A 24,100-nucleotide genomic window follows, 5' to 3' on the forward strand; every position below is an offset into this window, starting at 1 on the left:
CTTCAGTAACAGTGCATAGCTTTTCTTTTTTAATTAAAAATTGACCCATCTCTCTTTGGCAATACATTCACATTTGAAATGTCACTATACATTATTTTACAGTCTTAGGAGACAATACACAGCCACGTGTTGCACATGAAAGGCACAGCTTTGTGATCATACTGTACATACAGTAGCAGCTCTGAACATGTCCCAGTGGTCCACGCTAGCCAGTTCTGGCTGTCAAGTTCACATAGTCAACAGGTAGAAGCCGCAATGTTTCCACCGTCTTTCCTGAGATTCTGTCATAAATAGGTTAAAAACCAGTCACAGGTTACCCTGAGCTGTTTTGCACAGATGGGTTCAGTTCCTCATCTGTTGTTCACACAGGTCAACCCATAAGTCCCAAAGCTCCACATCATGCAGTCCTATCGGCTGAAAGCAGAGCTCGTGTCTTAGACCACTGTGTCAGAGGAGAGGAACAGGGAGTTGTTGGTCCCTGGTAGGCAGACTGGGTGGTCAGCTGAAGGACCAGTGCTGGTTCAGGTCTGCAGCATTACAGTCGTCCATCTGAATCTGGCCTCCTTTCAGCATTAAACACTTTCCACTGCCGGGGTTCTTCAGAAGCTGCTCCTACAGGGCACAGACCAGAGAAACAGATAAGTGCCAGCACTGCACAATGAATCATGTGCTAGCGTTTGTGTAGTTTTTCACGTCCATAATTGCCAATTGTACAATACTGGCTCAACTGCCATACTGAAATAGTTATTTTAATTTAAAGAGTGATTTTAGTCAAAACATTATTATAAGATGCAAATATAACACACAATACAATTATAAGTTCCCAAAATCACAGATCAGCATTTGTAATTAAATATTGTACAGAGTACAATATCTCACATTAACATTTTAGCCATAGTTATGAAGTCCTAATCAATAATGACACTTTTAGAAATCACAAAAACAATACAAAAAAATCCATCCATCCATCCATCCTTCACAATAGAAGCAGAGATATTGCATTAATCCCAGTGCTCCATACCTCAGTAAAGGCCCACTCCTGTTGTGGTGACAAACTGGTACCCTTTCCCTTCAGCTGGCATTCCTCAATCTTCACCTGCTCCGACGGGGGCGCCGCATGGAGACACAACTGCTTTCCAATGTTGTGACGCAGCTCCTTGTGAGATGTGTATTCAAAGTACTGGAAGAGACAAACGCCTGATCAGACACAATTATTGAAGATGATATTCAATTGGCCATTTTGCTTTAACTTCATACTCAGGGGGTGGGGGATGTGTTGATATTGTGACAGGCTCGACAGTTGGACAGACGACAGCCAGGTTTCAAGATAACAAAGTTCCTTTTATTTCACCAGTAGCCAAACAGTGTCACATAAGCTGCTTGCCATGTTGTGGTACTAGATCTCAAGATCCTGTAGCTACGAACACATTTCACACAGGAGAGCAGATGGTTCTATCCTGTCGGGCTTGGATTTACTCGATTGATAGATACGTTTTTTGCTTTTATGGCTCACTGCCGTGTTGGTGTGCAAGCAGATCTAAGCAGGTGGAGCTGGGGAGTCGGTGTGTGCATTAAAACTGACGACACAAGGCAGCAGCAACTAGGTATGTGTAAGCCAAATAACTCTTGACATTAGGGTGTGTAAATCATGATTGGTCCACTCATAAATGTGCGCTACTGCTTGGTCCAATCAGTTTAAGCCAGGTAGAGTTTCCTGGCTGAACTTGCATTGCTCATTAAATGAGCCTAATTACACCTACTAATAACAAGTACATTTTGCTTGTTATTAGGTGACAGAGTCATTTGTCTACTTCATTTCATTTTTTATAATTTTGTCTAATAGACATTTTAATTCAAGAAACGTTCACATAGAAGAAGAGTTTGACATTGAGTAACTGTACCTGGTTTCCTCCCATGTTGTGACACTGGTACATGATCAATGGTTTGCCTCCCTGATTGTTCTCGCCCACATCCAAACAGGTTTGAGACGCTGAGTTCTTAATCTGTGCATTCACACAAACAATGAGTGATGACATTGCTGCCTGCATACAGCACCATAAGGAAAAACTGAATACAATACATTAAGGAAAAAGGTGAACATGTCTTACGGCTCCAAATTTAGCAGGAGACAGGTCTGGAACAAAGGCCTCTGGGTAAATTGTGTTGAGAAACCAGGTGAAGTTTTTACACTGCAACCTCTCTCTCAGTTGAAGACGTTCGGAGATGTCACCAAACTGTTTCTGTAACACCCAAAAAAAAGTACTTTAAGCTCTCAAGAACCTGGGACTTGTAATTCTGGACATACTACTACATAAAACACAAAATTCTGTCATGAAACCTTTGCTGTCTGGTGTATTACTTAAATTAAAATCTCTATTGTACAAACTAAACACTAAAACTAAATTCAGCAGGGCTATGTGGCAAATAGCATTCTAGGTTAGTGGTCCCAACAATCTCGCAACACCATGAACGTTAGTGGAAATTTTGGTCATCAGGCAAGGAAGAACTGATTCACTTATTACACAAATTGGGCAAAGGAGGGTGAGAGAATGGGCATGGATTCTCATAAAAAGCCATAGAACTCCAGAATGGAAACACCATAGATGGGTTTCCGCGCGACGTCATCACAGAGCAGAGTGCGCGATCTGCGCATGCGCGGGGGAGAACGAACCGGAAGCGCCATTCACTCTCTCGTTATTTTCGGGATTTAGATAGGCATAATGCTGCTATTATAGGCATAATAGGCATAATGCTGCTATTATATACAAACAGATCCAACTTTCGACAAATCATTTTTATTGAGTAAAGAAGATATTACAAACTGCATCATTTAATCTACTTTCATTAAACCTGGTGAAGACCATTTATTTTCTGAATGTACAGTGGCCAGAGATGCTGCGGGTAATAGCGCCCTCTACAGGCTCATCCCGCCACTGCGCGCGCATCATCCTCTATGTTTACAAACAGGAAACCCATCTATAGAGCTGCAACTATCGATTATTTTGTTAGCAATTGCTTTTCTGATTAATCAAATAATCAAGAAGCAGGTTTGAATTTCTTTTTAAGATGAAATGTTGCGAACCTAACAGCAGACATAAAAAGGTAAACCCTACCCTATAGACCAAAACAAACCAAATGGGGGTGCTGGAGAGCATTTTCAGCCACTGAACAAATACAGTGCGAGTATGGAGTTGATGGAGTTATGTACTCTCCCAGTGTAATCTTTCTAGTTTCTTTTGAAACTGTGGTTTGGCAAGTGCTACAGTATAACCTAATTATTATTTTTATCATCAACTCTGACTACTAACCTCACTGGCCATCTTTGCAGCATTCTTGTTGCGGCGGTAGAAGATATTCTTATAGTCATCCATCCAGACCTCAGCCAGCCGCACCTGGTTGCGGGTGATGACCTCTGTGCCCTTGGGGAAGGTGTGAGGGCTCTTGGTACGGAAGACATGACCCACCACAGAACAAGGAAGAATTTCTAACTGACCCCCACATTGCCACACCTGAGGATGAGATAGGCAAAGACAACAATGATGAGATGACAAAAATATGTATTACTTTACAGTATATCTATTAATCACTGATGCCATAGTTTCTTATTTCATGGACTGACTGGATTGTAGAACTGTAAAAAAAAAAAGAAAAAGAAAAAAGAACTGTATGCGATGTGTTTCTGTATATTTTTTTTATGGATCCATAGGCACATTCCTAGCAATATTGATTAATCTGACACTAAATAGAATCTTGACCATGAGAGTGTAGAAAGTGAGACTGACCCTAAATGACATCTCCACATTCTCTCCACCCCAGATCTCCATCTTGTCGTCATAGGTTCCAATGTGTTCAAAATACTTCTTGGAGATGGAAAAGAGACCACCAGCGAAGGCAGGTGTTCTGAGAAGAGAAAAGCATCAGACATTAAAAGATTTTAAAAGAATATCATTTTAACGAGGGGGAACGACATCAGGCACAGGTCACAAGTTCAACTAAAATTGTGCCCATGTGGTCTGTGCACCTAAAACAGCCCACGTCACGTTTCCGAATTTGAGAATTCCACAATGACAAACCCCCTTCTTAACTTACTTGACAGGGTAGGTTTCATCCTTGCGTTTCTTCTTCTCATAATCAGGGATCGCCTCCCACCCAAAGGTCAGACTCCAGTCAAAGTTGCCACGGTTGTAGGCATGGCCGTTGACCGTAGGCTTGTTGAATTGAAAGTTGTTGAGGTCGATAGTGGTGATCTCTGGACTGACCACTGCAGTGGGCTCTTCCACGATACGAGCCAGCAGGGGCTCCAGCCAGCCATGGAAACACTCACCTAGGGGGGAAGAGGAACATACATGACTTCATATCTTCTAACCCTAAATTCATATGAAGTTTAGAGACTGTAAAAACGGGTGTGCTACCGATCTCAAAGTTTGCCTCTGGTGCAAATACTGTATGAATACTAGTGTAATACCCATTGTCAGAATTCTTAGGGCAGTACCCGTTATCAGAGTACTTGGATGCTAGCCTATGGCGTCAGGCATCGCCACACACACACACACACACACACACACACACACACACACACACACACACACACACACACACACACACACACACACACACACACACACACACACACACACACACACACACACACACACACACACACACACACACACACACACACACACACACACACACACACACACACACACACACACACACACACACACACACACACTTATCTAGAAGGATGTGAGACTTGTAGAGCAAGGTCATAGAATATGTCTGTGCAGACAGGCTTGTTGGACTTCAATTGATTTAGTCGATTATTGATTAATTAAAAGACAATATACACTATCATATATGCTGTTTTCGTACAGTATCTGTTAACCCATTAAGACCGTTTTTTTTTATAGATTTTTTTTATTCTTCTACCCGGATTTGAACCTGCTTAGATTTGTATTTGAGCTAATGGAGCCTGCCTGCTTGCTCAGTGGATAAATTGAATCTTGACCATCAGGTCAAAATTCGTGTCAGATCCTGTGTCTAGGTGAGACATGACCCTTGACACAATCTAAATGTCTCAATAGAAGAGCAGGGAGACAAAAATACAACCACCACAAATGTATATATAAGTTATATAATATTAACATACTCCACCATACAGATTGGACAAAATTCTAATTTATTCATTTAAAAAAATACTTACATAGTGAGACTTTAAGTTAGAATTTAAAAGGTGTTTTTAGAATCTGCCTCAGGTTTAAAAGGATTAAACACAGAATTAGTTCAAATACTTTGAGACTATTAAATATACATTACAAAATAAGTAATACCAGGTCAAATATATGCTCAGTGAATGCACCTGTTGTTGCTAGATAATGATTATGTTAAAACATTTCCTATGAAAGTTCTCATTCCCTGACATGGTTTTTCCACTTTCTAACCATAGATCTACAAAAAATATAAGATTGGCTTGTTTGTGTGCGTGTCTGTGAGTGTGTGTGTGTTTCCTCACAATGTGCATCCAGGAAGGTAAGGATTTCACCCTGAGCCACACTGGCCCCCAGCAGCCTGGCTGTAATGAGGCCCTTCCTCTCCGCCTGCCTCACCACGTGGACATTCTTATACTGACGAAGGAACTCTTCCAGTTGAATCTTCAGGTGCTCTGCAGGGGAAAGAAGCATCAGTGTTCATTTCATAGACTAAACTATGGCGTTCGTGGACTACCTTTTTTTCACTGACAATCATTTCAGATGACTAAAATATGACTAAAACTAAATAGAATTTAATTCAAAAGGCTATGACTGAAACAAGAAAAACAAGAAAAACAAACTATAAAGTTATTATACCTCAAAAACAAAACTAAACTAAAAGAAACCGGAACAATGACCACACCTATTGGTTCGAAAGGTTAATCAGTAATGAATAACTTGTCTGATAACATTCTGCTACTGCTTTGCCCCAGCTCTTGAACACTCAGTGGTTGAAATTAATTACAGTTGATGTAGGCCAGGGTGTTGTAAAACTCATTGTGATACAGTATGCACCTCTATTTTGATACAATTGTTCTGATTAATCATTCACTGCAGATCTGTTAAACTGTAATATTACATACAGCTAAACTATAACTGTTTGAAAATGCTTGCACAATTCCATTCTAGTGCTTTGTAACTTCCTCAGAAATTATATACACAGTACTGTAAAACAACATCGTGTTGACACAGTATATGGTGAACACTAACATAAAAGTTACTCCGTTTCACATTTCCGACCGCAGAAAAGACAGTAAGTACTAACTTCGATGAAAGAGAAAATTCATTTGTGTTTGTGTGTGTGTTCAGTGTACACATCGTGTTGCTGTATCCTGTGTGGGTGTTATTATTACTATATGTGTGAATTGTGGTGGTGGTATGGGGCAGACTCATAACTGCTGTATCGTGTGAATGAATGGGGTTTATAAAGTCTGTATTTTATGTATGTGCTTGATTTGGGAACGATTATATAAAGAATATATATATATTTGTCAATTTTAGCCCCGCTAGCAGCAGAGTTCTAAGGATGGTGATGATGGTCCATCTGTCCACCCAACACTGCTGGTTGGAATGTCATGACATTTTCTGTAGGGGTGCAACAGTTAATCGAACTAATCAATTTAATCGATTAGAAACAATTGTAGTAAAATAATTGATTTTGGGTGAACAATATTTAAAAAAAATAGTAGACTACTATAGCTCTCAAGTTGTATGGCCAAGTATTGGTTATCAGAGAGAGAGAGCGTGTGTGTTTCTCTCTGTGTGTGTGTGTGTGTGTGTGTGTGTGTGTGTGTGTGTGTGTGTGTGTGTGTGTGTGTGTGTGTGTGTGTGTGTGTGTGTGTGTGTGTGTGTGTGTGTGTGTGTGTGTGTGTGTGTGTGTCCTACCAGCAACGCTAGCATCATCCACCAAGATGATCTCTGTAAGCAAGGCAGCAGGGGATGTGTGCAGGACACTTAAGACCGTCCTGAGAAGGGTGGACCAGGCCTCATTGTGGAACACAATGATGACACTGGTGGTCGGTAGAGGAGGACAGCGGCGGAACTTGCGCTCCACACACCTGGAAAATAAATAAATAAAAGTCGAACCATGTCAAAACACTCACACACATTATGGGGAGAAATTATACACATCCTTTGGCAGGTGTTGGGTTGGGGGAATACTGTACCATGAATAAAGAACAAAGAACGAGCACACGTTAATGCTCCAACACCTTGTACTGGATGATGTTTTGAACCTGGTGGCTCTTCATCAATGATGATGTCGTCCAGCAAACAAGTGTTAACACAGTGCGCTGGTACTTTGTTCTTTATTCTAAACACACAGACACGCACACACACACACACACAAAACCGAAACAAATCTCACGACTGTAAAGTTTTGTTAGGCCAAACCCCAATCTGTGATTTGTAAAACAGCGTGAAAGGAGTCCTCCACACTAGCGCTGTGTTTCCTAAACAATTACTGTAGCACAATATGTAGAATTATGTTTAGGTATTATCTCTCTAAACATACTGTATGTTCTTGTGGTTCTACATGAAGCCAACCAGTTGAAGAAATTGCAGATTGAGGCTTCAACCTTTGGTTTTAGGAAATATCTGAGACCATTAATGTTTTATGGAAGATACTTCTGGTTTGACCCATTCTTATACACTTCAATCCTATACAAAAATACTGAAATCCCCAGCCACACACACACACACACACACACACACACACACACACACACACACACACACACACACACACACACACACACACACACACACACACACACACACACACACACACACACACACACACACACACACACACACACACACACACACACACACACACACACAGAAAAAGTCTTCCAGCCAGCTACTATAGTACGTAATAATAGCCAACCATTGTTTGCATTAGGCTTATGGGTGGCAGGCTCTCAATTTTAGACAAATAAAGCACAGCCCTGAGCATACACTGGTAAACAATTCTTCCATGAAGAAAGCAATTTAAAAGCTTTTCACAAAACAAATAACTGTCAAGGGCATTAAAACTGTGACACGTCTCACTACTTGGGAGATAAAGGAAAATTAACAGTAGGGTAAGTTTCAAATGTCCCAGATAAGCTTACATCCTGATCAGCTCGGAGTAAGATACTGTAGCCATCTATATTCCTATTTCATCTACAACACTGATAAAAACCTATACGTCTGATCCTGTTTTACCATTGTCGTAATTCACTTAGGTTCTGTTCCATTTCCGTGGCAATGTTCAGATCATAATATTGAGATTGAAATGCTTTTTTTTGCAAGTATAACCTTGACTGAGAATTTGGTTATTATCTGAAGCATGTAAATGCACTTAACAGAAAAAAAGAACAGTGCAACAGCGCTAGCCTCAACTATCGACCAGTCAAGATAATTCTAGGAATGTCCTCTCTTACTCTGGAGGCCGGGTGTCCTCGCCAAGGCTGCGGCTCAGGGAGATGCGATCACTGGCGAACTGGTTGAAACAGTGTCTGGTCATGCCCTCTTCTTTCTCCTTCTCCTCCTCTGGGCTCATATGTTCCTTGTTAAACGCCTTGCCGTCGGCGCCAGGGCCCTGGGCATCCTGTGGGGGCCTCTCCAGGGCGGGCTTTAGCTCAGCCTGGCTGTAGAACCCAGAGGGGCAGTGAACGTTTTCGGTGGGGTTCTCCTCTGGAGGCGGGGGAGCTGGCGGCTTGATCTGGAAGCCCATGGCGTCCCGCACCATGACAATTACCTGGTCCTTCTTGACCACCAGCTCCTGGAACCAGGGGTCCCCCGCAGGCTGGTCGCCCACATCCCTCTGAAGAGCCACCAGGGCCACCATGAACAGAGCCCCTCCCAGGAGAACCAGCTTCAGCAGGGAGAAACGCCGGCGCAGGAAGAACCGCATGGCGCCGGATGGATGTCACACTCCAACCTAGATAGATAACGTGGTACAAATAAAACAATTAAACTAAAACAACCTGGTCATGATGTAATAGGGCATGTCACCCACAGGGTTGTAGTCAAGGTTTGAAAAAAGGCTCTCTCTTTGATAATACAATCCAAATCCCATGTAAATCTTACTTGCCTTGATCCGTCCAAACAGCAGCTTATTCCTTTGATTAACACAACACACTCTGAAGAAATCCTTTAAATCTCTTCTTGTTTATCTTCAAGTGTCATAGCAGCCGGGCTGCCTAACCTGCAATCCTCCTCCTATTCTCTCTCTCTCTCTCTCTCTCTCTCTCTCTCTCTCTCTCTCTCTGTGGAGTCCCAAAGGGCAGACAGCTAGGGAGAGGGCAGGGACAAGTAGAGAGTGAACAAACAAGGAGCACACCTTCTGGCAAATACCTGAAGCCACATGCCCCCAGGTACCCAGCCCTCCAGGAACCACGTGGCAACAGGTAGTACTGGCCAGGTGGCTCAATGTACAACTCCCACACCGGTTACTGATTGACACGTGACGTCTCCCAGAAACACCTGTTAGCACACGTATCCATACCACAGCAACAAAGACCGTCCCCTACCAGGAAATATGTCAGCTAATAACCTGTAGGCCTACTTTATTCTGTTCCGACACAATAGGGAACCATTTCCCTGGCATGGTATGTGGAATGGGATATCATTCTATTGAGGGCACCCTCAAAGTCCTTAGTTGATCACTGTTCATACTAGAGTCACTCTTACTAGGGCATAATTAATTCACTCTGGTCTCAAACCAGCCTCATTCATATTTGATTCAAGGAGACACTCTTTTAGTGACGGATAGTGACAGGCGGTGGCGACTGCAACCCACCTCTTTGTCCTAGTGGAATGACATACGTCTACCTGGACAACCAGTTTGTCAAGTTTGCTGTCAACACAGAACATGAAAATGTGGTGGAAAAGAAAAGAAAGGGCGGTGGAAAGATAAAACTTCCATTCATGCCCAACATTAACATTTTAAATGTATGTATGCTAATAAAGTGACACGCCCCACCATAAGATGTGATGTTTGTCACATAGTTTACACATCAAGGTTTATCAAGGTAATTGATATACAGTAAGAGATACAAAATAAATAGCAACGTTTATGTTTATTAAAGGATACCCATTAGAGACACATGGATGAGCCTCTAGTCTTCCTGGGGTCCTGATATTTCAGCACAGAACTACTAATAATTGTAATAATAATAAAACTATAGTATCTAATTCATACTATAGTAATCATCTATATCTCACATACTATTCCAAACCTTATTTTCAAGTTCACTATAAAAATAAAAAAAACTATTTAAAGTAGAGTAAGTGATATTTTGTTTTTTTCTCTCTTTTTGTTAAAAAAAAAATCATTGCTACAGAGCGTTTTTTTGGTCACAGGGGTCTCTCCAGCTCTTCAGTAAACAAAATATATTAAATGTTCAGGTAGGTGACAAAGTTTAAGCCAATCAGGAGAGAGCACTGAAAATGTATTTTCTGTTTAATGAAGAGGTGGAGAGACATGGGAGACTCCTTTAACTGAACAAACACTCTATAGCAATGAGTACTATCATAATATAGAGCTATTTAACACTTATTTTAACAAAAGCAAATCACTTACCCCTACCTTTAACAAAGCCCCAAAGATAGGCTAAAAACAGTCTGTACGTTTAACACAGACAGAGCAGAGAGTTCAGTTGAGCGTCATGGGTGTCGTGCCAAAAAGAACCAGGAAGGTTGTGACAACATATCAGGAAGTTATTAAATCCATACAGCGCATCATTACATAATCCCACTAAAACCTATGACTTAATATATATATTTTTAAGCGGTGTACATGTGCTTAATTAAGTCTAATATTACCAACATATTATAGAATAGATTAAGTAGAACTAATAAGTCAATCTGAAACAATATGACAGCGCATCCGTGTCATCATCCGCGCCACCCGGGGCAATAAAGTGTGTATTTTACTACAAATGGTTGTATTTGCACTGGCAGGCTCACACACACACACACCAACTTACCTCAAATAACTCCCGATATTTGATGAGGAGAACTAATTGCTCCAGGGTTTATTTGTTTGAGAATCAAGCATTCACTTCTATAGCGTCTTGAAGTCGTTATGAATGTGTGAGTGAGAGCTCTGTACGGATGATACACTTCTCCTCTACGTACAACAGGTGCCATGCCGTTCACATGATTAGATGGATGGAGTCCCCTGGTGGCCATCTGGGGCATGATGCTGAAGCACTGTGTCTCAACCAGTGGTCCACGGACCACTAGCGGTCCGTCCGTCCATCCATCCATGGAATAATTACAGTGGTCCATGGGAAAATGTGGTGGAACTTAAGAAGTACTCTTTTTTTTTTTTTAAAGTATCAATACTGCAATGTAGAAATACTCTGTTACAAGTAAAAGTCCAGAATTCAAAATGTACTTGAGTAAAGTACAAAAGTATTGGTATCAAAATGTTCTTAAAGTACCAAACGTAGAAAGTACTCATTATGCAGAATGTCCCATTTCACATGTTTTCAAATCTCAAAACATTCAAAGAATCTTTAGAAAATAGCAGATATTCTATAAGCTCCCAATGCGTCACGATGCATGCATTGAGCGCTTGTAGATCGGCTATTTTCAAATGGCCAAAATGATGTATATAGGTCTGAAGTGGGTAGGCTAATGTATGTTTTGTAATAATAGTAAAAAATCTACAAAGTAACTAACTAGTGACTAAAGTTTTAAAAAATTGTAGTAGAGTAAAAGTATAATATTTGCCTCTGAGATGTAGTGGAGTAGAAGTAAAAGTACTGAAATTGGAAATACTCCAGTAAAGTAGAAAATACCTCAGAATTGTACTTAAGTACAGTAGGCTACTTGAGTAAATGTACTTAGTAACATTACACCACTGCAAATATATATATATTGTACTTTTGTTAAATGCATCCAAAAAAAAAATATATGCTTCATACTGTAAGTATCACATCGTCACCTTGCTAAACTAATGGCCTAAGTAATTTTTTGAGGAAAACGATATGTTTGCCTAAGTCAGCTCCTCATGACACTGGCCACCTCTTAAAATCGCCCATCTCCTAATTGAAAAGGATCATGCTGTTCACTCCCCTTTTAGTATAATGGCCTAACTCCCTAGTGTGACTTAGGCCAAAATAGGCTTTTTTTTTGGCCTAAGTCACATGGTTTTGTGACTGAATTATTTACTGATTTAGGCCATTAAAAGTCAGATTTAATCCTATTTAAACCTATTTAAATCTCTTATGTTACATAACTGACAGACAGTGTTATTTCTATTTAAATAGTCATAATTTGTTATAAACATTTTGGGTGAAATGATTAAGAAATATCATATAGTTTTGTTTTGGATCAGTTTTTTATTTTTCCTGAAAAACTTAAAAAAATGACATAGGCCATTCGTTTAGCAAGGCGACGACATTTAAGAAACTTTTTGTGTATTGGCTACTTAAGCTTGATATACAGGTACTTGTTGATATACAGGTACTGACAATAGTAGATCTTGATTACTACAAGCTTATTGTGAGCCTGTATATAGTCTATTTTCGGTCTGCTGCTGGATTTAACATTGTTAAATATTAATCTTTTAAAAATATATAAATGACTGTGATATGCATTCTTACAAAATCTATTGTAGCCTATACATATTACTGTTGGTAGGTGGAGTTGGGGGGCAAAATAGGCTAGTGGTCCAGAGCTCAGAAAAGGGTGAGAACCACTGCTGTAAAGTCAATGTAAAGCACAAGGCAGCATATATCCTGCATTTACATTTACTGTACTTCCCAAGAGATGACAGAGGATAGGCCTATATTCCTCAACTATCATGGTAATTATGCACAGAATTCATATAGTTTAATTAATGTTCTGCATTGAGTGCGGTTAAGTTAACATACCCGTTACCTCAACAGAAATCCATTATTCATGCAAAAGCAATTAAATACTCTCTCCAGTATCACCGTCATGAAACCGTACACTCATTTATTCAGAAAATGGAGAAGCACTCTGGCTCTGGCTTAGTAGTGTCTCCAGTTACTGCCACTGGTAGAAATCTTGATTGCAGACTGTTGATTGACGTGAAAATCAAATGCACATTATAAAAGAAAAATAAGCAAGGTATGCTGTGTAACAATGTGTTAAGGACAGTTGATATGACTAGATACATCAGGATTAATGCAAAACAGCCATTTATTGATTTTATTGTATCCAAGGGAAAAATCTAATCAGCAGAGTAAAGCCTAAGGTACTCACTGAATTTTGGCAAGCATCACCATCATACTGCAAAGCATAAATTAGGCTTAAGTCTTCTAATTCTGCCAATAGTCTTTTTAATGGACAGTGAAACAGTACTTTATTGTTGGCCTTTCATTTTGAAGACAGTAACAGACAATTAGCAGCCTGTGGGCCTCCTGAGTACGAGGCAGCATTTGGCTCAGGCTGAGAGAGAAAAGAGGCTAACAAATGAGCATAATTCCACCATGCTCCGCCATTTCTTCTATGTAGTGTCAAAGCAACAAAGGTCATCCAAATGTAAAAACACACACCTTAAAACACCTCAGCAAACCTGACACCAGATCAGTATTTGACCTCTATACTTCACATAATACAGTGATTCAGCCCCTCTGCCAGTGATATTGGCAATAAAATGAGTGGTTTTCTCCAACAGCAGTGTCATTAAGGGCATGGATGTTTTTACCTAAACTTACATTCATTAGATTAGCACTTCAAAAGACTAGTTTGGGTTGATACATGTGCCAGATCCTACCAAATACTATAAAATACTGATGTCTACTGTTGCCATTATTGGTGCAATAAGCACCTGGACCTTGGAATTGCATAACCTCAAGGCAATTGCTTGTGAAAAGACAAATACTTTCTATAGAGTTTATCCTTGACCCAGTGTAAATTGGTACCACCTGGACAACCAGGTTATGCTCACATCTTGTAACACAATCCAGGAATAAAACAAAACAAAGATCAGGCTTTTAGTTAACCTAGGATGGAATGAAGAAAATCAGAATATCACAGTCCAATAAAAGGCATAGTACACATAATTCTTCCTTAATTAATCAACTGACAAATCAGACCGCAGTCTTGTTACAAATCAGGAATGGACACAACTCCAAAGTATAATATAAAACATGCCTTGCAGCAATCAGTTTGGCAAGAAAGCATTTGTCATACAGTTTCATAAAAACCTCACAGTGAAAGGTTATGCCCCCTCATATGACAAAGAACAGCATTTCTGTAAGCCCTCTCTCTCTCTTTCTCTCACACACACACGCACACGCACACGCACACGCACACGCACACGCACACGCACACGCACACGCACACACACACGCACACACGCACACACGCACACACGCACACACGCACACACACACGCACACAGTGCACACATACACGCACACAATTATAAAAATTCTCCTAACAGAAACAATCTTTATTTAGTACCATGGTACTAATGCAACCGTTTTCCTTCATTTCAAAAACTTCCGACATTTTTGCCTTGTACCAAAAATACATAGGCCAGGATTCTGAATCAACTAACTGTCAGGAGGGTGAAACAATAGAGGACCTGATAAGAACACATTAATCCTAGCCAAGACGGCTGTGTGTGTTTGTGTGTACGTTTGTTTTCCTTCATGAATATATCCAGTCCAAAACAAAATAAGCGGTTGCACTGCATCAACGACAGTGAAGTTACCATGGCCTTTTGTTGTCAAAAGTGAAAAACTGATGATAATAATAATAATAATAATAATAATAATAATAATAATAAATAAAGATAGCTGTTCAGTCCTGCAGACATTTTCAAACAGGATTGCCAGACGTGTCTAGTGGTGTATCATATCAAACATTTTGTTCTTTGGTCATCTTCATCCATCATCTTTCTCCTTGCATATTCTCATATGTCCCGTAGTCTTGTTACAAGGTCGTCCCCAAAAGACAAAAAAACGAAACAAAACAAAACAAAACCTTCTGCAGAAATAAATAAATAATGAATCTGGATGACGTACTTGTACCGTACTGTAGCTTACAAACCTAACCAGTCACTTCCTTCTAAGGCAACTGATTTCTCAAGCAGCTTGGAGGGTGAGTGGGAGGGGGGCCTTCAAAGAACCTAGAACAAGCCTAGAACAAGCTTGAGTGGTGTGTGTGTGTGTGTGTGTGTGTGTGTGTGTGTGTGTGTGTGTGTGTGTGTGTGTGTGTGTGTGTGTGTGGTTGCGTGTGTGTGTGTGTGTGTGTGGTTGCGTGTGCGTGTGTGTGTGTGTGCGCGCGGGCGCTCATCTGAGTACACAAGAGCACACAGACAGGCCAAGCGTGTCCCATCTCAGCCATGGTGTCTGTCCCCAGTGTGTTTTGCAGCGTGGTTCAGTGCTTGTCACTGAGCTGCGGACCGTCTCTGAAGCGTCTCCCTGGACTCTTCTTCTCAGTGCAGTGCGAGTCCCAATGCGGCCAGTTTGGTCGGCTGAGCTGTTCTTTAACTGCCCGGGGGGCCGCTTTTGAGGAAATAGGTGGTCATCTCTCCCTTGCCCTTCACTTTGACGAGGCCTCGACAGTCCAGCTGGTAGCCGTTGTTGACCAGCACGTGGTACAGGTCCGTGGTAACCTGGGTGAGGTCAAAGACATTTGATATCTAGGCCATGAAAGAGACACTCTTGTGCTTTACAATGACAGTGGGAAGTAATGTATTTGTCCAAGCTTGCTGCAAGACATGCAGGCTTTTCCTCTGTGTCAATGGACGACAAGGAATCTGTGACAGCTTGCATGAAAAGTGGTGTTTGAAATGTCAGTGCAAAATATATGTAGCAATTACACTTGATGTTAAGTGGTTGTGTACAGGCCTACCCATTCTATACTGGCTAGCACCATTCTGATCTGCAGCAACACAGTGAACAGCAGATGGCAGTACTGCTCTGATTTTTCCAAGAAACCAATTCAGCCATTTGATTTCAAAATGGAAAACAGAATGATTGTATCCCAGGGTGTGTGTGGTGATTAAAAAAATTTGATTCCATAAAGTAGGTGGACAAGGGAGTAGGGTCATTGATCACAAATCAATTTCATTTGACTTAAAAGTATGTCATTTGCACACAGTGGGTCAGAATTGCCTCTCCTACAATTAAAAAACACAAACAATGCTGCTACTATGAATACTAATAGTGTAATATTATACAGTATTAAGACTGGGAGGTTGTTGAGGTAGAGTCGACGTGCTATACCTGGATGCAGTCTGGAACTCCTGTGCTGTCCATCCTGCTGGCCACGTTCACTGTGTTTCCCCAAATATCATATTGAGGTTTCCTGGCTCCAATCACTCCTGCTACCACTGGCCCCATGTTCAGCCCTGACAAGAAAACATTCACAAAATTCACAGCCTGGTTCGATACGATACAGAGGTGTCAGTTTAGTACCTTTTTAATACAGAAAAAAAGTAGAACGGCCAGAGAAATGTCCTTGATTTGTTTTAGTTAGTTATTAAAGTTATGAAAAGTACTAAGATCATAAAAATAAAGTATGATCTTTTAAGACTATGAAACATGTTGGAGCTATTATACATGACCCATCTTCTGTGGGGTCTTCTTAGCAGCATACAGGTAAAAAATAATATATATATTTTTTAACAGCTCTTTATAAAAATTACATGTGGCATTGAAGTAGTTAACTCATTCACTGCCACAATTATTGCTGGCTGCGTTTGCCCACTGCCAGAGATTTTTCATTGAAAAAAAGGTTTTTAAGTTTTAAGTTAACAAGGAAGTGGATGGGAGTGTAGATCTTTAAACAATCATATCTCCTTGGTCTTTGGGTCAAATTTGAAAAAACAAACTAAAAAAAAAATATATATATATTTTTTTTACGTCAGTGGCAGGATTGGTAAACGGGACAAATTACGTTTTTTACGTCAGTGGCAGTGAATGAGTTAATAAACAAATAAAAATAAAATAAACTATGCTGTTTTTAATGAGCTTAAAAAGGAACAGTGTTACAGGGCTCAATTACATTAATCATGTTTGTAAAGCCTGTGTTTTGCGATACAGAGTACGTCTCATATCCGGTGGCAATAAATGTACCAAATGCTGTGGTGATATCAGGTGGGTATGGCTGCCTAAATGCTGCAGGGAGGGTTTGTAGCGTGTGTTGCTCCTTGTTTGACACAATGGGGTGATGTCGGCTGACGTAACCTACTGTTGTGTAACTTGGGTAGCAGATACGACATACCGTTGTCTTTTTATTGACCACTCTCTTGTCATCGCCCTCATAATTCACAGGGAACCTGCTGATGTTCTGTTGGTGGTCGCTCTATCTATGGCGTAGAGCACTGAACACCCAAACAGTGGGTCGGGATCCATTTGTGGGTCGCGGATCCATTTTCACGGGTCGCGAGTAAATATCCCTTTATTTTTTGTTTCCAAGATTCTGTCATTAATTATTATTATTTAAAAATATTTTCTAAAGATTTCCACAACAATTCACGAATTGTCATGAGTTGAAAACAAATTAAAAGATAAAAAGAAATAATTCATGAATAAAATTAAAATAATCAAAGAAATTCCCTAAATTTGAAAACAAATGTTTAAGAAGTAGTGAAAATAGAAGATCTGCAAGCTCACAACACGGCGCAAAGAGCACATCGTCCAAAGTTAATGAAAAAAGAAAGAGTGTTTCCAAAACACTGAACTGCTCAATAATTTGATTTGATTTTGGTAAACAGAAATACAAGTATCAACACAATATAACTTCAACCCAGGATATGTGTTTTATACGAGTATTGTTACACCCGTACAAAACATACATAGTGACCTGGTTCCGTTATATGACTTTCAAACATTATGTAATTTGTCTTGAGCAAGTAGACTTTTTTAGTTTTCCTTCAACCAACCAAAGGATTTCTCACCAAAGAACAATGTCGAGAAGAGTTTTATAATCAGAGTCAGCCACACTTTATTGCTAAGTAGGGGTACCAATAAACTTACTGAGCAGTAAATGGACATTAAGCACTCAGTTTGTGCAAATATTCAGTATACCTTCGGACAGTAAATAAAACATAAACTCAGGACTTAGTATTATTATTAGTAGTAATATATTACTTTACTTATTACCTGGTGTCAAGAAAGAGTAATTAGTTACATTACTAGTCATAATACTATATTACTTTCGACAACACCCCCCCCCCCGCCGTACACACACACACACACACACACACACACACACACACACACACACACACACACACACACACACACACACACACACACACACACACACACACACACACACACACACACACACACACACACACACACACACACACACACACACAATGTTGAATCATTTTGATGTTGTAATACAGGCTATTTGCTGTAGACATGCTGTAAACCATCCTTCCTCCCATGTACGATCTATAGATTTAATTAGGTTTTAGGCTTTTAAGGCTTTTAATTAATGACACCTTTAATTGTTTTAATCTTCTGGTGATGATGAATATAATGGATTTAATTTATTTAGTTTTGATAATTGTAGTGACTGCTTTAAAAACAAATATTGTAGCATATTCGATCTTCACCCTCTTTTAATGAATGGCGCGAATAAGCAAAAGAAGTTTAGGAATATAGGCTTACCTTCACAATGACAGCTGTCATCCGTGAGAGGGTGTGTTTCAACGCAAGTCCCATAACAGTTATTCCCTTGCAAGATATCCAATGCTGCTGTAAGCGGCTTCATAATGGTGCCATACTCCTGCAGAAATTGGTAGCTACTCCTCCTTGAGACACTTAATTCCCAGTTTTATATTATTTGTATCTTTTTTTTCTCATAATTTAAATTGTACCCCTTTTTTCTCCCCAATTTAGTCGTTATGCCAATTAATTCCTCCTCACACACATTTGTGTGTTGTCACTGCTGTTGTATCCTACTGATTCACCTGCCAGCAAGGAGCCAGCACCGGGAGGACGTAAAGCCTCAGTCCTACTCCGTCCCGCCCAACGCTCCCTGCTGACAGGTGTCTGCCCCAGTCCAGTGACAAATATCACCCTCCCCACCCGGCTTCCCTCCCCCGAACACGGCCAATTGTGTTCGTATAGACGCTCGACAAAGCCGGATGCACCGCGGTGGATTCGAACACCCAGTCTCAGCAGGCAGGCACTTTACCACTGCGCCACCCGAGCGCCCTCTTCGTATCTTTGACTGAGACAAACTCAAAATAATGACAATTCTAGGTGTTGAAAGTAAGCCTGATCCTCCATCCTTACTTAATCTTCTTGGAAAATAGCCGATGTGACTTGAACTACCACCTACCCATGGACCTGCACTGATCTAGCACAGTGGGCGCACGTACACATCATCATTTTGCCCAAGGGCGCATGCTTAAAAAACAGATCTACAAGCTAGCAACGTGTTGCATCACAATGCGCTGTTAGCTTGTAACAACGCATTCTTTTTTTCGCATGTGAGAACGTCGTACAATAGATTATAAATTATAGTCACTCACTGAGTGCCAGAATTATTTCTGGCTATTTCTGGCCAGTGCGATTTTTTTTTCAAAGTAAAAGAAAAGTGCTTAGGAAGCGAGATATAGCCTTTTCAGTTATAAGTTAAACAAGGAGTGGATGGAGCTGCAAATCTTCAGATAATGATATCTTGGGTTCTTTTTTTTAAACTATTTTTTCAAAAACACGGCACGTTGCACCATAGCGGTAAAACACGTGAAACACGTGAATGGCACTCAATGAGTTAATATAGCCTATCTAGATTTAAAAAAATACTAATCACGTTCTGGTAACGCAGTAATAGAGTGTTTCTTGGATTAATAACTGTAATATTTTTTGCGTTTTGCAATTGTAATTCCCCAGTAACATTACTCGTTACTGGGGAAAGTAATGATATTACAATATATTACATAGTAATGCATTATGCCAAACACTGAGTAGTAGTGTGAGTAGTAGTAGTAGCAGTATTAGTAGCATTAGTAGTAGTTGCATGCCTCTGGTGTGAGATGTTGATCATTACCTATCTTCATCTGGAAGTTGTTGAAGGAGTGCTCATTGATGTATTTCATCTGCTCCCTCAACCTCATGGCATAGTCGGCCAGCGCCAGGATATGAGAGCGGCCCTCCTTGTCGTAGGTGGATTCATTGAGGCCGGAGGCCGCCATGTAGGTGGAGCCGATGGTCTTGATCTTCTCCAGCTGACGGAACCGGTCCTCACTGATGATCTGTAGATAAAAGATCAATATGTTATGAAAATGTGGAACAAGGAGATGAACCACAATGTAATGTTCGCTTCCAAGTCAACAGTGTGTTATTAGACATGATGACATAACAACAACACCGATTGCACCGATAGCTCACAAACTATAGCGATGTGACGTGTTGTGAGATTGTAGATCGGAACATTTTCCTTGTTTTTGTGTGACACTGTTGTGCAACCAAGTATTAAATAGGGCTTAAGTGGACAAACTGATTTAGTCGACTATAAAACATATTTTGTGTGTCGATTCAGTCATATACAGTATAAAATATATATACTATATCAAATACGTGCTTCTCGATGAATTGAAAAAGTAATCGATAGAATAATCACTAAGATAATCGACAGTTGCAGAGCCCTACATTCATTCCTTCACCCTCCCTTTCCTCCTCACACCTCATCGAAGTCAGCGATGATCTCGTTGAGCAGACGGAGGCACTCCACGCCCTCGTTGTTGGCCTCCAGCTCCACGTAGAACTCGGAGAAGTTGCTGATGGAGGCGAACATGACGGCCACGCACTCGCACGACTGGTAGTACAGCTCATCGTTGCGACGCTCCTGCGCCAGGAAGTGTGCGGCCACGTATTTGGGCAGGATGTTGTAGAGGAGGCGGCGGTTGTATGCCTGCAGCTCCTCCATCTCCTCTTTCTCCTCTGTGGCCTGAGGGAGGACAAGAGAGGAGAGGAGGGAGTGGAAGAGGTAGAGGAAGGGAGTAAAACAAGTTGGGGGATGTGGTTGAATAGGATGTAGAGGTAGAGAAGGTGAGGGGAAAAGGAGGACTGACTGACTGAAACTTTTCGTTAATGCTAATAGCATTAGCTGCCGCTTTCATCGTCTTTCACTTCTGAACACTCTACACAGCAGTGGTTTTCAAACTTTTTGTGGCCAAGGCACACCAAGTCAAAATGTGAAGGCACACCTCTATTCATATCCATGCAAATTAGCCTCTATAACATGTGTTATCATCATCACACTTATCACTTGGTTTATATGTATTTACTAATGCCAAATAAAAATAATACGACTTCACAAATAAAAAAATAACAAGTTCTGTGACGGGTTGTGAGCATGAAGCTAGGCTATTTTAGCATGTATGTGTGTGTGTGTGTGTGTGTGTGTGTGTGTGTGTGTGTGTGTGTGTGTGTGTGTGTGTGTGTGTGTAAAAAAAATATATATATATATATATATATATATTAAAAGAGGTTAAAATATTTTTTTGTTTATAGAAGTTGTCTCTGTATTGGGAAATTAGTGTACTGATTGTATGGTTGTATATTGCAATAATAATTTGTGGTTGTCACAAAAACCCAAGGCACACATTCTATTTGACCTACTGTACCTGCAACTTCCAGAGGAAGTCAAGGCGTGAGGTGGATTCCACCTGTTGGGCGTGCAGGTAGAGAGCCAAAACGAACACGGTGAGGATGACAGGGGTCATGATCTTAAGGGGCACCTTGGTCATGTGTTCCAGGCTGTTTGGAGGGAAAGATGGAGGTACGGATATCAACTTCTTGCAGGGGAAATGTTATAGAAAATGCATGAAGATACAGTATTAACACCTAGAGATCGAGTGACAGCTGCTTACCACTCATGTGCTGTTTCGTTTGCATCGTTGGGCCTGGAAAACAAACAGACATGGGAACTTATCACTGTCTACAAACTACAGGGCCATTAGAATCATTAGAATTATGCTTTTATAGAAAATGTCACGGCCATGCCGTGGCTGTAGTTGTTTCCCTCTGGCTGTAGTTGTTTCCTCTGTGTGTGTGTGTGTGTGTGTGTGTGTGTGTGTGTGTGTGTGTGTGTGTGTGTGTGTGTGTGTGTGTGTGTGTGTGTGTGTGTGTGTGTGTGTGTGTGTGGTCTGCTTCCTTCCTGGTATAGCAGAGCAGAGTAGCTCTGTGGTTTCCCATGCGGGAGACCCGGGGTCGAATCTCAGGTGTTACATTGTGCCGTAAACCGGATCGGGTGTCCCGTTTGGGGGGGTAGAGTAGCTCAGCCCCAAAAGCATAACATCTAAATAGCGGTAGATGTTTAGTTTCCTACATGAGAGACCCAGGTTTGAAACTTGGGCGTTACACTGGCATTCTCCGGGCTTTCTCCCGTTTGTTGCACATTCGCCGCACCTGTTCAGGCTGCACATCTGCCTTCCATCGACTATACAACTCTGGTCCTCCATCCATATATTGCCAGATTGTTGCTATCGGGCCGGTCCATAATTGTGTATGCAGACTAGTAATTCTTCATGGTTGCTTACTTGTACATACCATGTTTCATTATGCCTCCAGGATCACTATTCCCTCTTTTCCCTGACTGACTGCCTGCCTGCCTGTCTACTCACCTCAGCTGCCAAACCCTCAAGCGTATCCTTGAGCCAGTCATGCTCAGCTCAGCTCTGTCATCCAGCATCCAGCTCAGCTCAGCCATCCCGTCTCCTGTCTACCCTCTGCCCTGCCTGCCTGCCTGCCTGCCGCTCTCATTCCCCTTCATCCCTTAAAATAAACCCCTTTATATTACTTCATTCCATTGTCTGTGTCTGCATTCGGGTCCACTTTCACTGATCGTCTCGTACTTGCAAGTCGCTCTATGGATAAGAGCGTGTGCTAACTGCCCAAATTGTAATTGTAATCTTAATTATAACAGGAAAAAGGGAAAATACAAATCACAATACGTACACAACGCAACTTACCATTGCTCTGTATCATTAAAATCATTAAATCTGAGGAAAGAAAACAGAATGACATATTCAATAAAAGAGGTGATTTAAATAATAGATCAAGTGCATTTGAAGAGAAGAGTGAAACAGGTGAGCGTGACACTCAAATGTATGTGTTACTGTATGTGTTACTGTGTGTGTGTGTGTGTGTGTGTGTGTGTGTGTGTGTGTGTGTGTGTGTGTGTGTGTGTGTGTGTGTGTGTGTGTGTGTGTGTGTGTGTGTGTCAACCAAGCAGGCCACGTACAGGGTGTTGGCTGTGACCAGCAGGTCTGCGTTGTCAAACAGAGTGACATGAGGCCACTCCACCAGCAGGAGGAAGACGAGCTGGATGAGCAGCATGAGAGCCAGCTTCCCTATGCTGCTGATATGGAGGAACACTGAACAGGCCAGCAGGGTCAGCAGTACACTGTAGCTGAAATACTGCAGAGGAGAGGAGAGGAGAGATGTTAACCACTTGAAACCTGGCGTCCTTATATAGAGCTATAGAGTTTTGGGGGAACCCCAGTTTTCAAATATTTTTCATTTTCTCACCAGTCACCGAGATAGACTCAGTGACTGGAATAAAGTTACCCATTGCACTGGAACGAAATGTGTTCCTGTAAGCAAGTAAACATGTAGGCACTCGGCAGGGGAATGTTGTGAGTGCACACACACATACAGCCACCCACACCAAAACATACATACTGTGTACACACACACACACACACACACACACACACACACACACACACACACACACACACACACACACACACACACACACACACACACACACACACACACACACACACACACACACACACACACACACACACACACACACACAGGCTGACCTCAGGGAAATGGCAGGGGTTGCCCCGGCTGGGACAGAGGGTCAAGCCGTCCTCTGCTGTCTTAGTCAGGTTGTGCAGCAGGCATATAGTTACTGGGACATCAGGATCTCCTGATGCACAGTCCAGGAGGCTCTCTGTGTTACAGGTAAACTGGCAGGAAAAGGAGTGAAAAGAACAACCCAAAAATTATAGCGGAAAAGTCGCGATTCAGGGGTATTTGAAACACGCACTGTTGAGACGTTGAGAGCTGCGAGGCACTTTCCCACACCAGTATCGATCTGACAGATGC

General features: G+C 41.2%; 2 protein-coding genes across 5 annotated transcripts in view; both read right to left on the reverse strand.

Moving 5' to 3' along the window:
• Positions 1-6: 6 nt before the first annotated feature.
• Positions 7-11,163, reverse strand: galnt6 (UDP-N-acetyl-alpha-D-galactosamine:polypeptide N-acetylgalactosaminyltransferase 6 (GalNAc-T6)). 3 transcript variants are annotated; one of them, XM_080444604.1, is made up of 12 exons: positions 11,009-11,159; positions 9,112-9,311; positions 8,459-8,958; positions 6,918-7,090; positions 5,516-5,665; positions 4,090-4,324; positions 3,783-3,900; positions 3,309-3,509; positions 2,109-2,240; positions 1,902-2,003; positions 1,022-1,180; positions 7-612 (listed from the first exon to the last, which is right to left on the reverse strand). In XM_080444604.1, the coding sequence occupies exons 3-12, from the start codon at positions 8,929-8,931 to the stop codon at positions 499-501; spliced, it is 1,857 nt and encodes a 618-aa protein (XP_080300730.1). In that variant the 5' UTR covers positions 8,932-8,958; positions 9,112-9,311; positions 11,009-11,159; the 3' UTR covers positions 7-498. The 3 variants fall into 3 exon arrangements, with proteins under 3 accessions (XP_080300730.1, XP_080300731.1, XP_080300732.1); XM_080444605.1 differs by having other exon boundaries at positions 9,108-9,311; XM_080444606.1 differs by lacking the exon at positions 9,112-9,311 and having other exon boundaries at positions 11,009-11,163.
• A 1,363-nt stretch (positions 11,164-12,526) lies between these two features.
• The window catches only part of adcy6b (adenylate cyclase 6b), a 54,320-nt gene continuing 42,746 nt past the window's right edge, over positions 12,527-24,100 (reverse strand). The window contains exons 16-24 of one of the 2 annotated variants that reach the window (XM_080443622.1): positions 23,812-23,961; positions 23,223-23,398; positions 22,951-22,980; positions 21,850-21,882; positions 21,604-21,736; positions 20,661-20,924; positions 20,025-20,229; positions 16,238-16,362; positions 12,527-15,624 (exon numbers count right to left, since the gene is read on the reverse strand). In XM_080443622.1, the coding sequence (XP_080299748.1) occupies positions 15,496-15,624; positions 16,238-16,362; positions 20,025-20,229; positions 20,661-20,924; positions 21,604-21,736; positions 21,850-21,882; positions 22,951-22,980; positions 23,223-23,398; positions 23,812-23,961 (1,245 nt within the window). In that variant the 3' untranslated portion in view covers positions 12,527-15,495. The remainder of the gene's footprint in view (positions 15,625-16,237; positions 16,363-20,024; positions 20,230-20,660; positions 20,925-21,603; positions 21,737-21,849; positions 21,883-22,950; positions 22,981-23,222; positions 23,399-23,811; positions 23,962-24,100) is intronic. The other variant, XM_080443621.1, reaches the window with a different exon arrangement.

Source organism: Gymnoscopelus braueri, assembly GCF_963280865.1.
Source record: "Gymnoscopelus braueri genome assembly, chromosome: 12".
Classification (NCBI taxonomy): Eukaryota; Metazoa; Chordata; class Actinopteri; order Myctophiformes; family Myctophidae; genus Gymnoscopelus; species Gymnoscopelus braueri.